Source organism: Grus americana, chromosome 11 (genome assembly GCF_028858705.1).
Source record: "Grus americana isolate bGruAme1 chromosome 11, bGruAme1.mat, whole genome shotgun sequence".
NCBI lineage: Eukaryota > Metazoa > Chordata > Aves > Gruiformes > Gruidae > Grus > Grus americana.
This window is the reverse complement of record NC_072862.1, coordinates 14,851,081-14,867,311: the sequence shown is the minus strand read 5'-3', so window position 1 is coordinate 14,867,311 and position 16,231 is coordinate 14,851,081. Positions and strand designations below refer to the sequence as shown.

At 36.2% G+C, this 16,231-nt stretch overlaps 1 protein-coding gene across 16 annotated transcripts in view; it reads right to left on the bottom strand.

The window, feature by feature from the left end:
* The window catches only part of ERC2 (ELKS/RAB6-interacting/CAST family member 2), a 509,200-nt gene that overhangs the window by 365,618 nt on the left and 127,351 nt on the right, over nucleotides 1-16,231 (bottom strand). For 15 of the 16 annotated variants that reach the window (XM_054838820.1, XM_054838822.1, XM_054838825.1 and 12 more), the window contains 2 exons: nucleotides 15,234-15,389; nucleotides 9,226-9,393 (listed from right to left, as the gene is read on the bottom strand). The exons of the other annotated variant lie outside the window; for it this stretch is intronic. In XM_054838820.1, the coding sequence (XP_054694795.1) occupies nucleotides 9,226-9,393; nucleotides 15,234-15,389 (324 nt within the window). The remainder of the gene's footprint in view (nucleotides 1-9,225; nucleotides 9,394-15,233; nucleotides 15,390-16,231) is intronic. 16 annotated transcript variants of the gene reach the window in all.

Below are 16,231 nucleotides of genomic sequence, written 5' to 3'. Positions count from 1 at the left end.
TATCAAAAAACAAAAATGGAAGCCACAAAACTGGAATTCCATTAAGTTTACCACACCAGCTAGTTGAAGACATACCAAAAAAATGAGAAAATCAAATTATTTGGGAGTAAATGCAGCTGCTAATTCTTTTCCAGGAGATAATTTGTAAATACTTTTTACCTATAACAATGACAAATCTTTCAAAAATTCTCACAGCCTGCATTACTTGATGACTTTAAATATGGAAAGTACTAAAGGAATGTAAATTATTATGTAATTATATTGTGTTACCACTTAGGACATGAAATATACAACTTCTGTTTACCTTAGCTGGTCTTATTTAGAGGTTTTCCTAAATATTATCAGGTCACCTGTGAAACCATTGATCCTTCACAAGCTTAGATTCTTACTTTCATTTTCCACTGTGATACCAAGACCTAGAGATTTCTTTCCTTCTAAAAGTTAAACAAGGGGTGGGGGAAAAAAAAAAAAAAAACAAAGAGAAAAAACCAAAACACACATCACATAGCCTATAAGGACAATATTATTGAGAATCCTACCAAGACAAGAATCAAAAAAGCCATCTGAGGTCCACTGTCAGTATGAGCATATCCAAAGATTTCTCGATAGCCACAGCTGCAGAAGTTTTTTATCCCAAATGAGCCATATCTCCTATTTTATTAAACTCTGCTTCTGCTGTAAGCACGATTTTTTCCTCTGCAGAGATAGCGGGCAGGCTGAGAATGCATCTTTGCACCTACTGCAGGCTTGAATGTTGGGGTTAAGAGCAATTGTGAGCTAAGACTTCTGTTATCTATGTTAGGAAGAGTAGATCTCTTCACTGAACAAGGATGCTCCCAAACTGAATCACTAATTAAAAATAAGACAGTTTGCAGTGTCTGGCCTTAGTCCCAGCACAAAGGCTGAACTGTCCCACATTACATCCCTGCATTGCATTCTTAATACCCACATAAAAAAAAAAAAAAAAAAAAACCCCAAAAACAACCCCCACACAACCCTTACACTGGTGCTATGGAAGAAGTAAAAAAGCTTGCCTTGTCCCTACCTCTGTATAGCAAACTTTTACCAAGCTGTATGTACCCTACACAAGGATCAGATTCATTGATGATTTGCTATCTTCTTTCATTTTTATCCCAAGATAGCAGACACAAAATACCAGCCACCATTGCCCATTCCCTCTTTCACTTTTATAAACATGAGATCCACTTGTCTCTGGCCTTAAGGCCATTCATGGCTTATTCACCAAACCATGGCCCCCCCATCTCCCTTCAGTCACCAGACTTAATTCATGTCTTCCTTTAAGTGGCTCTAGCCCTTTTTACGCAGCTCTGTCAAGCGTAAAACCCAAAAATATGCAAAATTACTTCAGTAACTTCTCCTCACACTTCATCATTGTAGCAATATGCACAAAACATGATTAACAGTTTCAGACTGGGGGGGTTATGCCTAGTAGTTATTATGCTAATTACCACATCTACAAATTCTTTCTGTTCCCCTTGGTTTTGCATCTACCTGGTGAAATTTCAATACTATTTTGAGGTTGGTTTTGCTTTGCATTTTTGCGTATAGTGCCAATACACTAGGATCATAACTGGACCCCTTTAGACTTAATCACAATATAAGCAATAGTTAAAGTATACATAGAATCGTTTCTGAAGCAATCCTATCAAAGTTACTCTCAAAACATCTCCAGTTAGAGCAAAGGTTTTAAATTAGTAGATAACAGTACTAATATTTTTCTAATCATTTCCATCCACTAGAATCAAGCCTAAGTGAAGTAAAATTTATGATAGTAAATTTTGCTCAGTTATAAAAACCCATTAAAGCTGTCTAAATGAATATGGTTTTAAACGGCATCCAGGTAATTTTCTGTAAATCTAAGAACTGGGGGGGGGGGCACGGAAATGACACAGACACACCACAGTTATTTATCACTTAAATAAAATAGATGAAAATGAGAAGTGTTTTGACATTAAGATAAATCTAACATTTATTAAACTATTTGTGCCAAACAACTTATATAAAGTCTTTACACAGCGAGTATACAGCCTCTTTGTACTTTCATCTTTGCCATTTTCTTTTTATCTGCATTTTCCTGTCTCCAGGCACTAGTTTCTAATGGAACTCTCCACTCTTTCAGTCGCCTTTCCCTCAGGCAATTTCATTTCAATTTTTTAATGAAATAAAAATAATGGTATCTCCAAAAGAAAGACAGAACATTGAAAGCTATTATCAAGAATGGATTCAATCTGGGGGTGGGGTGGTGTAAATAAATCAATTGAGATTTAATCTTTCTCTAGATAAATGAATGCTAGTATATAACTCACAAAGCAGAAAACAGACATCTTTGGGACAGCACTACCTATCATGTATTTGAGAGTGCTTCATTTGTAGTACCATAAAGTCACTGAGGTTGGAATGGGTCTCAGGACATCAACCAGTCCAACCTCCTGCTCAAAGCACAAAGGTGACTAAAATCAGACCATGCTATTTGATGTGCCTTTGAAGAGTCAAGTCTTAAAATTCTCCAACAGATAGTGGGGAAAAAAAACCCCACAACCCAACAAAACCCAACTTGGCTTCACCGTTTACTTTTGTTTAAATACAGAATTTTGCTCACGTAAGTGTTCTTTCAGTTTAACTCCTTGAATTTACTGCCTTGCCACTATGCTCCTCTCTCCAGTTCTGACCTGTCACAGGGGCCCTCAAAATGCGAGAGCTGTATAAAAAGTGAAATGGCTGACAAATTCCACCTGAGATAAAGCTCAGTTTGAAATATGCAACACTGTCAAGAAAGCTGTGAACAGCTGTGGAGTAAGAGAGTAAATGATACGCAAGCCTCCAGAATATGGGTGATCTTTCCTTTGCATGCACAGCAGATCTACCAGAACAATACACTGGCAGTACAGCAGAGACCACACTGAAGTATCTGACCCAGCCTGATTTGAAAAAAGAAAAAAGAAAAAAAAAAATCACAAAACAATAGCAAAATACAATTTCAAAGTAAAGCTCTAACTTAGAAAAATAAAAATGTGAGAGTGAAAGAACTGTAGCTATGCCATTATTATCGTAAAATTAATAGCAGATTTACATTTCAAGCAACATCAAATATCAACATTGTAATAGAAAGAAAAATAAAGCATTTGTATTTGTTTCAAGTATTTTGTGCTTTTTTTTCTACTTTTATTTGCTCTTTATGCAAACTAAGAACTGCCAAGAAGTCAATCATTTCACAGCCCTTCTCTATAAACAGATCTGTTTAAAAGAAAAAGCAGATTGCAATAAATACCTTCTATAATCACCTTTCCTCTTCATTTTTATTGGGTTTTCTATATTTATACATATATGCTGAACACATCAGTATTCAGTTACAGTACAGACTTCACATATTTTTCTAATCCATTTTCTCCATTGACAGGGCTATGCTCACAATTTACAAAATTTCTTTGTAGACATTTACTTATTTCACAGTTGATTAACCTTCAAACAGCACACCTGCCAGTTTGTGGGTGTGTTATCTAAAGCAATGATACACTAACTAATAAAGTGCTAAGTATGTTTGTGTCAGAATTGCTTATGAAATGAATGTTTTTCTCCACTGAGCTACCCAGCTGAAATTAATTTATTTGCATCAATTTATGTAAATTTTTCCCTGATTGTAAGAGCAGTAGTTAAGTGCCAGTCATTGCAAATATACGCAAATATAGTCTCAAACTGTACTACCACTTTTTAAAGTATACAAATAGTAGTGTCTCATCTTTTTAAATCCTCAAAAAGGATCATTCATGCTGTTTAACCTCTTTCCCTCTGCAGTAACACTACAAGGCTTCATTTAAAAATTAACACCGATAGCTTTTTCACAACAGCAAGGAAAATCTCAGCAAGTCTAATATTCTTCCTTTTAACAATTCTCTGTGGAGCAGAGTGACATTTTTCAGTGTTCTGTAGCTGGAGTAGCCTGACCTTGGCTCATTTTTATCTGACCTCGGGGTTTTCACATCATTAATAAAGAGATAATCAAAACAAAGGCTATATACGTTAAGGTAGGAAAAGTTTGCAGAGTTTGGCACTATTATCACATATACCCTTAAAATGGAACAAAATGAAATGCACGTAGCAGAGGCAGCGAACCTTTTAAGGACTGGTTCCAAACATTTTTCCTACTGGCAATAAACCATTTTCAGACCTCCCAACTCTGGCCACCATGATAGTTATTGCTTTACAGGATTATATCTTTTTGTTTCAGCTGTCAATAAAAACTTCAAATGATAGCTTTTTAAGTCAAATAAATCTATAAAAAAAACCCAAACACACTGACATCAGTGGGACAACAGGAACTGTGCAAAAAGCACATCATGTTTAAATCTAGACTTATTTACTGTTGGTTTTACATTTTCTCACATCATGTGACAAAGTGCCATTGTACCTGAAATCTGATCCAATTACCATTGTTTGAAGGAAATTAACTATACTCATAAAAAAAATCCAGATGTCTCTTTATTTCTGATGATCTGCTATAATACATGTAAAAGTACTAACTGAATAAACAGATACACTAGTCATGCCTCTCAATATTAGCCACCATTCTGCAGAGATTAAGAATAACTCTGCTTACACTTCATTTCTGACTGTTGAAACCAACTATGTAAGAATTAGCTCAAACTTAAATTATACTTTTAAAAGAAGAAATATTTTCTGAGCTAATTTTGTTGACATCATGAAAATTCCAGACTTGAAATGATGCAAAAAATAATTGGATGGGACTGTTTAGCCTAGAAAAGAGAAGGGGGCATCTTATCATTGTGTATAAATATCTGAAGAGAGGCTGTAAGGAAGGTGGAGCCAGGCTGTTCAGTGGTGCCCAGTGACAGGACACGAGGCAACGGGCACAAACTAGAAATTAGAAGGTTCCCTCTGAACAACAGGAAACATTACTGTGAGGGTGACCGAGCACTGGCACACGTTGCCCAGAGAGGTTGTAGAGTCTCCATCCTTGGAGATATTCAAAAGCCATCTGGACATGGTCCTGGATAATGAGCTCTAGGTGGTCCTGCTTGAGCAGGAAGGTTGGACCAGGTGATGTCCAGAGCTCCCTTCCAACCTCAACCATTATGTGATTCTATGAATTACATCCTGTTCCATCATATATAGCTGCCGTCTCCAAAACCTGAAGATAACCTGCAGAACACCATTATTAAGCTGAATAATAATAAAAGGGTTGTTATGAAGTAACTGAGATCCTGTTGAGGATTTTTTTTTTAATTACAGGATTTACTATGCTGATTTAATTACAACAAGGTGATTACAAAGTAATCCTATTCAGGAAGTTGTCACTGCAACTATCAATACCTTAGCTCAGGATTAGAACTGGCCTTTGACGATTAAGTTTCACCTCCAGAAAGAAGCCCTTCAAGGCAGGTTATGAGCACGTTTTAGGACAGCATAAAATTCTTCAGTGATAATTAACAAAAACTATCTATTCTACAAATAGACAATATGGACATGCAGGAAGAAAGGAGCGTGGCTTAACGCAGGCCAAAACATTATTAACTTTACTCATCTGGGAATGACCAATAGCTTGTCCAGTACAAAATTCCTTCCATAATGATTTCCACCTGCTGGAGCACTCCCATTCACCCTGCATCTGCCTGCAGCTGCTTTCCCATCTGCTGCTGGAAGCCCATTGCCCTCCCGTTAGATAAGACCTGAGGCCTGGAGACAGAAGATTCAGTTGCTCTAAGCAAACAAAATCTTTTCCCAATTCCCAGTTGCAGAGAACAAAGCCTGCAATGTCTAGAATCATTGCTGGATTGCTCCGCAGCACAGTCTAAGCCTTAGTTTTGTCAGCCTAAAAGCCAGGTCTCAGAGAGCCAGCTGGCAAAGCAGTATTTTTATTCGTCACCTATCTACACCAGCAAGCCACATGCTTGATCACCACATAAACGACCCTTGCTCATTTTCATGGTAAGAGGTTTTAGTGCATAGAAAGCCCCTCTATCCTGTCATGGCTCTCTTGTTGCAGGGATTGTATTTTCTGCAGGAAACGTGAGCATCATTAGAGGAGCTTTTGATTTGTTGCTATTTTGTAATTTAATTTAACACAGCTTAATACATACACCAGAAACAAAACATTGATGGCCTCTGCTGATACTTGGAATTAGCCCACATTTAGCCTCTCACACATAACCAAATGTAACGTTTTCAGTAAAGATTCATATGAGAGATAAACATTCCCTCTACTCCCCCAGAGTTCTCCAAACTAAAGATTAAATGGAAATGTAAAAGGTGCTTTTGAAATACAAGATATTTCTGAGTACTGAAGACAGACATTGTTGAGCTATATGAAGTTGATATTTGCAAAAAGTGATGACCAACAAGGCTCCCCATAAAACTAAGAGTAGGTATGACGGGAGTTCATGAAAATTTAACTCTAAGATATCATTTTTAATTTTCCTTTCTTGCTGTATCACATTTAGGTTTTGCAGGATGTAACAGGAGAATGTAGCCTGAAGGTATGAATTTCTTAATTGAAACGTACAACAAAGCATACAATGAAATAAACAAAAAAATTACTTAATTCTTATTGCCACATATTGGCCCACTAGTCAGTCAAAATATAAGAAGGGCAAATAAACAGGCAAAAGAAATAAGAGAAAAAAAGAAGCCATTTCCATCCAGAATGAGAAAAAATGCAAGTAGAAAAACCAGCCTGTTTTTAACTATCTCATAACTGACTAACACTAGGAACAAGATCAGCTCTCAAACTTATGGCATCCAATGTAATTAATTTTTACTGAGATGTCTTCTTGTTGCTTATGTTAAGGATGTATTCTTTCTGGTTTTGTTTAAATATTGATAAGAAAAATGAACTTTGGCCTACAGGAGTAGACGTAGAAATCTACAAATTCAGCTGCTGTCCAGCTTTTGTGTTGCTCAGAGCTCCAGCACATTTCTCCTGAACGCTCACAGTTTAACAGACTCTCCAATAAACTGCACACCCAGTCTGGAAGTTTTAACATAACTTGTAGAGAAGAGACATCCTGGCAATCATTTTTAATCAGAAAAACTCCCTAGTATACGGCAGGGTGATGAGGAACATGTCGAAATCCTGAAAGTCTTAAAAATATTTAACAATAGAACATCATTAGAACATACACATCAGCCTTGAAGAATCTTATTTTCTAATCTATGAAATTGTTTGGACACAGAGATCTTTCACTTGTTTTCATGATCATTAGAGAAAGCAAGTAGCATTCTCATACAGTTACACAGCAATTTATGACAAATCCTGTGTTTGGTTACATGAGTGCATTTCTTATGAGCTGAAAGCTGCTATAAGATTCTATTCCCGGAAACAAGACTGGATAGCTCAGTAGTTTTAAGGAGCTCTTGATTCAAAGTCTATTCGAAAGAGGTGAAAAGTATGTCCAGACTAACCATATATTTTTGCGACCCTCTATATTATTTAACTCCAGAAACCCTAAATATCTAATATCTAACCCTGAATATCTAATCTTCTAGATGGAAAGCTGTACAGCCTGCGACATGCCTACAACAACCCTGAGGCTTTAAAATAACAAACAAAAGTACTGTTCTTTCCTGATAAGTCCTGGTTTGAGAAACTAATGGGTACACAGTGTGCTTTATTTCTAGCTGTAACATAAAAGTAAAGATCTTTTTCAGCAGATTTGAGATGCACATCTCCACCACACATCTCACCTGCACAGACAGGCAATTACAGCTAATTTTAACTTAAATTGCTTCATGTAAAAGGTTCAAGCCCAACTGCCTTATGTAGAAACTGGGAAGAAGAGGAATTGAATACTCGTCAGAAACCAACTGGTTCTCCACTAGGACTGCACAATCCCAGCAGCCCTTCATCAAGAGCACTGGAGATTCGGTTCTTTTTACCACTGTGCATCTGCCAGCCATAAGACTGTAATGCCTTGAATAAATATCGATCTGATAAAGAATTAGGAAATCAAATTAGTAGAGAGCCAATGGAATTCATCACCAGACTCAGCAACATGACAGGTAATACAAACCTTGCAAAACAGATTTGCACAGACAAAAATTTAAAATATATAATATTTACTACTCAAAAGCTAGATTGAGATCTCAAAATTGCTGGAGCTTTTACTCTTGTTCTATTATGATTATTTTGTATTATACACACATGCTGGCTGGCCCATTAAACAAAAGCTGGAAATTCCAAGATTTCTTCTGTATCTTCTTAATGTATGGAGGATAAGACCTACAGCACAGAGGGATAATCGGAATCTTAGAGATATTTGTTTCCTGCTTCCATGAGAATGAAGTGTTTAGGCTGTTTTTTTCTCCTAGAGCTTTGTAAGCCAGAAATTTGAAACTTTCTGTAAGATTCCTGTATACCTTAAATAATATACTTCTCTGAATAGAAACTATTTGCACTGTATGACTGAATTTCACAGTTCTGTTTCTTTAAAGGGGTACACGCATTAAAAATAAAATGAAGCAGTTATAATAGGAACCAATCTAATCAGTATTGTGTGCTCCAAGTCTATGAAGTTTTTTTAAAACCCCAGGAAATGAACTAATGGACAAGATTTTTAACACTGGACTTACACATTACATGAAATGTGACAACCATCTCAACCATGTATCCATTACCCGTATTTTTATGATCTGACTTTGTAGATACCTGCATAACTAATGCACTGGTCTGTTTTGAAGATTGAAAATATTCCTATTTTAAAACAAATGTTGATTGCACTCAAAACAATAACCACAGATTAATATCATGCACCCTTCAACAGATCCCTTCAGAATACATCAGTGGCTTCACTCCTCAGAATAGAAATACACAGTAGAAAAGCAGCATCAAGCCAGAGCAACCAAAAGAAAAACTCAGTCAACTAATAGATGAAGAAGCAAGGAATGAAATCACAACAATCAAGTCATTAAGGCCCAGCTCCCCCCATCGAAGCCAATGAGAATTAGGCACAAGCATTTTCTTAAAATTATGATTATGATTCTTATAAGTGCTTCTAAAAAAATTCTAGAATAAGAGCTGGTGTGCTACCAAAAATATATACCCAATATATTGGCATTTAAAGGTGTTTAAATTATTTCACTATTCTTTAACAAACTGCCTTCTACACAGACTTGCAACAAACAAATCATCACCTTGACACATGCTATTAACTAACTATTTGTATTGCATTTTATGATTAGAAGATACAATACCTCTGTCTGAAGTATGGCAGCTCTCTGTTCTTTGGCAGTAAGTGACTCTTTAAGCACTTCAATGTGTTGCTTGCAATCTGAATTCTGATTGCTAAGGGTTTCAAGCTTAGTTTGTAAGGCAAGAAGTTCTGATTCTTTCTTTGAGAGTTCTTGTTTCAGTTGGTCAATCTGTAATGGGGGGGAAAAAGTTTAGATCATTAATTTTATTTCGAATTCATAGTTGCACTCGAAATCTGAGAGGTGTGAACAACCATGATGTGACAACTCAGACACCTGTAAATTCTGGAAGAGAATTAAGATTCAGACTTTTGACACTCATAACTTCACTTTCTTGTAATTTAACATACTCTGTCTTAAGAATGATTGCCCTGCTGTTGCAGAAGTTAAAAGGAAACTCTTAAAGATTATACATGATGATTTGGCCTATAAATTCACCATGAACCTCACTTAAGTTCAAAGGAGTTTATTCTGTGTGAGGCAAGTCTGGCAGGACAGCAAAAAATGCATAGGAAAAAAAGTTTTCATAAAAGTATAAAATTCAATAACCTATTCCTTCAAACAGCATGGTTCTTGTGAATTATCACTGGCCAGATTAAATCAAGGTTTTTTAGGAGCCTGATAAGAAAAGCAGGCATCTTAGTAAGAAAAGTGGAATTTTAACGTTGCTCTTCTTGCAAATGTGTTGCTGCCCACCATTCCCACCTCCTTTTTTCCTCCCTGGCAGTTCATGTGGAATTCTCCAGTACTAACAAAGTCAAGCCAAAGAGATTAACTTAAGAGAAGTCTGGGGAAAACGTTATAAAAAATTCCACACAGTGAAAGGTCTGTGAGATTTTAAAAGCATATCCTATGAAAAACAGCAGAAACCCAGTCACTAAGAAGGAGCTTCTGAATTTAAGCAAATTTAACTTTCATCAGTAAATGTCATGGAATTCTGATTATTCTTTCCTTTCCACAATGATAAATGGGAAGGGTAGCCACAGAACACAGAAGTGTGATGGATTTAGAATAAATGAATCTGAACAAAGCACTGAACAATACATTGAATGATGCTAAATGATGGTGGATTAGGTGACATATAGCTATTCCTCTTAAAGTCCTGTGAAGTAACACTGGTCACAAGATGAGTTCAGATATATCATCTCATGAGGACTGTTTAAAATAAAATGCCTCAGTGAATCTGCATAACTCAGAGAAGCCAGACTTCCTTTATATTTGGGAAGTTTTCTTGATGACTGTAAGGCCTAGATATTTTTATTTAAAATTCAAGTTTCAATTCTGCAACAACCAGAGAAGTGCTAGAAGAGCTCTTGCCATTGTCTCCCAGTAGTTGCATCCTAACAGACATTGGGATGCAAGGAATCTAGAAGGGCTACATGGAAGGTGACTCAAAAATCCCCAGGAAAAAAAGAATGTGAACAGGCTGATCCTATTCAACTACATCCTAAAGATCCACATACTAAAATATTTCACAGATTCAATATTGTATGACACAGTCACTGGAAACATTTTCTGCTGATCAAAATATTTCTATTTTGTTTTGCATTGCAAGTGTATCCTTACTATAGTCCATATGCATGTCCCAATATATTTATTCCTTATTTCTCTTCCTAAATACTGTATGTTTGTCTAGCTAGTTAAGGTACTTGGCTAGCCACCTCTGAGCTACTGTATAAAATCAAGAATCTATACTGGCACTAAAAGCAATCACCTTCACAGTCTGAGAATATCAGAATAAGAAAAGGAGCGTACAACAAACAGATGTCAAGAAAATGTAAAGAGTGCAGTTAAGAAACTGCTAGAGAAAAGTTTCTCTTGAGAGCAAACCACCTTCCTCCATCCCTTGCCAGAGCATGTAAGCAAGTATGGCAACTGAGACAAAAATGTATACAAAATCAACAATGGGAAAATCTGTCTACAAGATATAAAGACAAAACATAGATCTGCAGCCAATCTGAATTACATCACATGCTTTATACGAGACCCATGTGAGCATCACAGACACTTAATCTCTCCTAGAAATTCGCTGGTTTTTTCCATGACACAACCCACACCCTGAGAAATAATCAACAACAAAAAAAACCCACAAAAAACCACCACTTCATTCTCATTGCAGGTATGTTCTTTGTGGTTTAGAAACAGAATCTGTTTAGTATAAAGTTCTGGCTACAAGACCTACAAATTGCCAGGAGTTTAAAAATGTGTTAGAGCTTGCAAATAAAAAAAATACAAAAAGCCACCACACAAAAATGTATTGAATAATTATGCTTTTGGTTGTGTTTTATTAAAATATAATGCTGAAAATGTACTAAAACTTCAATTTAAAAAAGTTAAGTATCAAAAACACCGAAGGCATAACAAGAAACCACATAACTTTTTAAAAGACATTTTTAGACCTGGGTATATTTGATTTTTTAAAGATCTGCATTATCTAGTTGTGTGTAAAAAAATTAAAACAGGACATGAAATAAATTTGTCTCCACCAGATGTGCAAACATTTCCACTTTGCTATATCTTAAGTGCTGTGGAAGACCAACAGTCACAATTTAATGGGATCTCCTAATCTCAAAACAAAAAAAGACAAAGGCAAAAATGGTTTTGTACTTTATAAAGACTACAGCAAAGATAACCTATGAGTCTAAGTGCTGTAGCATCTAAAGAACTCCAAGTTTGTCCTCTGATCCTGACCTTCCCACTACCTCACATATGTCATATGTGCAATTTGCCTGTCACCACTTTTTCAACATTGCCCAATATGATCTTGCTTTACCTCCTTTCCTGAAACCCTAGTTCCTTTGTCTTCCTTCTCAATCTATGATCCTCTGTCACCTCCCACAATTTCAGTTCCTTAGATAATAGCATTACCAGATAACCATTATCCTTTTTCTTACATTATTATTTTTCACCCCAAAATCTTACATGACATTACATAGAGTAACTGGGAAACAAAGAAAAACAAACAAACAGAGCTCTTCCGCTGAATATTGTGTATCAAAATTAATGGGCTAAATTCCATTAAACTATGCTGATTTACGCATCATAAGGATCTGGTCTTATGTGACAAATGACAACTGCTTTTTAAAGTGAAGGATTTAAGTAAAGAAAAAACAGTAGCAATGCAAATGAAGTGGCTGCATACAGTAGAGTGTACAAGTCTATCTGTAGATTCTACAGGTTATACTGGTCAAAGTCTATTTTTAAAGTGTTTATCACATTTCCGGGTCTATCCACAAAAAAAAAATGCTGTACTTCTTTTCCTGTATATTTATTCTACAGGATCACCTAGAAGTTGCATGCTTCCTTTCTACAGTGCGAACAGTTCTTATACACTTAATGTTAATGACGTTAATGACAGACTGCCTGGTTAAAGCCTAATCAGTTCTTAAAACTCATCGTAACGGTAATTTGCTGAAGTTGTGCTGAACTACCACTAGATTTTCATACTCATTCCTGTAAATAGCATAAGAGTTCTAATACTCAAAAAATTACTTCAATTCCAGAGTGCAAACTGACATCTGAAAAAATTCATCAGTGTTCCTTTAAATATCTGGCTGCTAGTCAAAGGACGAACTCTTGTAAGAGAAGGAAGTCTTGCAAAGCAGAAATTATTTTTTTAAATGCATATCATCCTATATGTTTTCTTCATTAGCTGAATGAAGATATTTCAAACTTCATATCCCGTAGTCATGAAAATTTCAAGACTTGTTTTGCCAATTTCTATATTGTGTGAGTGATGCCAATTTTTGTCCCTTCAAAAAAAGAGCAGGGAGATTCCTCATCAAGTGGGCAAGGGAAAAAAACCCTAAGCAAGTTTTCTTTCTCATTTCTACAACTTGTATTTAACTGCAAGTCAAAATGAAAGCCTATATATTGGGAAGGAGTGAATATTACTAAGAATTAGTTAAGAAAAGGAACACTTCTTAGCATTCTCTGCCACTCACAATAAATAATATTCAGTATTGGCCTCCATTTAACACCTTCCCATTTATTTAAATCAAGAAGAGATTTAAAGCAAGTTATACTTCAAGAATAAATGTGAAGCATTAAGAGCTTTATAACACCTAAGACTGTTAGCTGTGAGAAGAGTTTTGTTCTGCTCTTTGCCATCAATCAAGACTTCTGTTTATCAGAATTTATCAATAATCTCAAGTTCAACAGATCAGGTATAATAAGATCTTTTTGCTGACAGCTACATAAATACTTTTCCACCTTGAAAGGTTCTCAGATGAATGATAAAAATAATATCTTAGGCTGCAAATCTCAATTTTAAGTGGAAGAAAAGGACTGGTGAAAGAAAACAGACAAAGTTTTGTCAGAATGTGGCATTTGTCAAAGATCAGAAGACTGTGACAAAACAAGGCATGTTTAATCGTCTTCTCATTCATTTGCTTTCTGTGCCACAGAAATATGCTAAAGCTTTTCCTCTCAAAAACATTAGAAGATTGTTAACAAAATACTAGGCTTTGTACATTATTTTTATATCAACAGATTTGCCAAGATGCATTAGGAGTTTTGCTGTAAATTACTGTCACGTTTTAATCCGGCAGACAGCTAAAACAACCACACAGGTGTTCAATCACTGCCCCCCTCAGTGGGATGGGGGAGAGAATAAAAAAAACCCTCATGGATTGACATAAAGACAGTTTAATAGGACAGAAAAGGATAATAATAATAATAGAAGAAGATGATACAAATTATACACAGCGCAATTGCTCACCACCTGGCACCAATGCTCAGCTAGTTCTCAAGCAGAACCACCTCCCAGCCCAGCCCCCAGTTGTATACTGAGCATGACATCATATGGTAAGGAATATCTCTATGGCCAGGTTGGGTCAGCTATCCTGGCTGTGCCCCCTCGCAGCTTCTTGGGTGCCCCCCTGCCTTCTTGTTTGCAGGGCAGTCTGAGAAGCTGAAGAGTATTGGTGGTGTTCAGCCTGGAGAAGAGAAGGCTCTGAGGAGATCTTATAGCAGCCCTCTAGTACCTAAAGGGGCCTACAGGAAAGCTAGAGAGGGATTGTTTACAAGGGCATGGAGTGATAGGACAAGGGGGAATGGTTTTAAACTGAAAGAAGGTAGATTTAGATCAGATATTAGGAAGAAATTCTTCACTATGAGGGTGGTGAGGCACTAGTGGTAGGCTCTGGTTGCCCAGAGAAGTTGTAGATGCCCCCTCCCTGGAAATGTTCAAGGCCAGGCTGGATGGGGCTTTGGGCAACTTGGTCTAGTGGAGGGTGTCCCTGCCCACAGCAGAGGGTTGGAACTAGATGATCTCTAGGTCCCTTCCAACCCAAACCATTCTATGATTCTATATATTTATTAACAATTTTTAAAGCAATTATTAAAATATCAGAAAACATCAGAAAAAGATCAACAATTTAGACATCAAGCTTTACTTCCAATGTATTTTAAAATAATGAACAAGTAATACTGTTTCGTGAGCTTGATACCAGGAAATGTGTTACATCGCTACACATTTACTATCTATTTGTGGTCAAGTCATAATTATCTATGTACAATAATTTGAAATGAGAGGTACTTTCTAGAAACAAAGTCATCAAATTGCAAGGTGTTAAATTACTAGAAGATTACAATTAGGCATCATCTATAGAACAGCAGTCCCCACTGTAAAACTACAGTTAAAAATAAAAAAAATGCACAATTAAATTTGTGCCAAAATGGTGCAAGTCAAAATTATGAACTAATTCAAAAAAACAACATTAAAGCACCACATACAAGAAAGTGAAAAGGGAACACAGTATAGACTCAGGATTGTAGTAGCATCTACAGAAGTCGAAAAATAGCCTGCTCCTTATCTCTTCTTAAGTCAAAACATAAACACATTTTTATTTATCCAAAATGCTTCACTCATCCATAGCTACTGAGTATTGCATAGTAGAGATTTCCCAAACAAAGACATGCTGAGAGCTGCTTGTGTTGAAAAGAGTCAAGTTAAAACTTTTGTTTCCATTATTTAAACAGCATTAAGCTATTTTAGTAAGAGATCTTACCTTATTTTTCATGAACTTGGAGTGACTCTTGTAAACTTCTATTTGTTTGATTTCTTCTTCTCGGTCCTCTGTATTCAGAACTCCATTTGTCTTTAACATCTGTATTTCATCTTCAAGATCTCTTATATTGCGCTCCAGTGAAGCTATTTTTGTATCCTAAGTTACAAAAAAAGAGAGTATTGAAAATTATATGAAATGTATATTAAAGTGTAACAGAAGTATATCTGTACCTGCATGAACATGAAGTAATAAGACAGCAAAAATAGATGGTACAAATACAGATTGCACATACTGCTATAAACCAAGAGTAATTCTATTGATTTTGACTTAAAGAGATGCAGAATTTAGACCTCTTTCACCACCAGAAAGAAATGTGCAATGCTATGCTCTCTTGCATAGTCTGTAGAGAATACATTCCGGTCAAAATCCTGACTTCATTCCTACACAGTTAGGGATGAAGAGAGAATGGAAGATGCCCTATTTCACACATGTACATGGTAACATACCTTGTTGCTTTGCTAACCATCTAAGGCCGGACTATTCTTCCAAGCTCTTAAACACAAAGTTTAGCCTAGGGAGGCCAGTGTGACATCACTGCAGGACGACAGGCCACTTCATTATGTGATTCAGCCTAAGTTTCCCTATTTCCATAGAGTTCTGCCTGCTGTCAAGAGGAAGAAAGGTTATCTCCTCATATACTTTTCCTCCACTAATTCAGCCACATCACTAGGAGAGGATTTAGCGCTTTTTATTATGAACCCCAAAATAAACAAAACCACAACCACTAAAAATTTTCTACATCACGGCCAATGGCTGCCATGTGTGCCAGCACAGCACTGAAAACATGCAGTGATTTTTTTTGTTGTTGCCAGTCATTTGGCAATTGACTGTATCTCTTCAGTGAGAGTCAGAAAGATAAAAAAAAAGTGATTACATAAACTTCTTAAAGTTTTCTGTGTAAAAGAGCACTGCAAAATGACTCATTATGAAATCTGCTT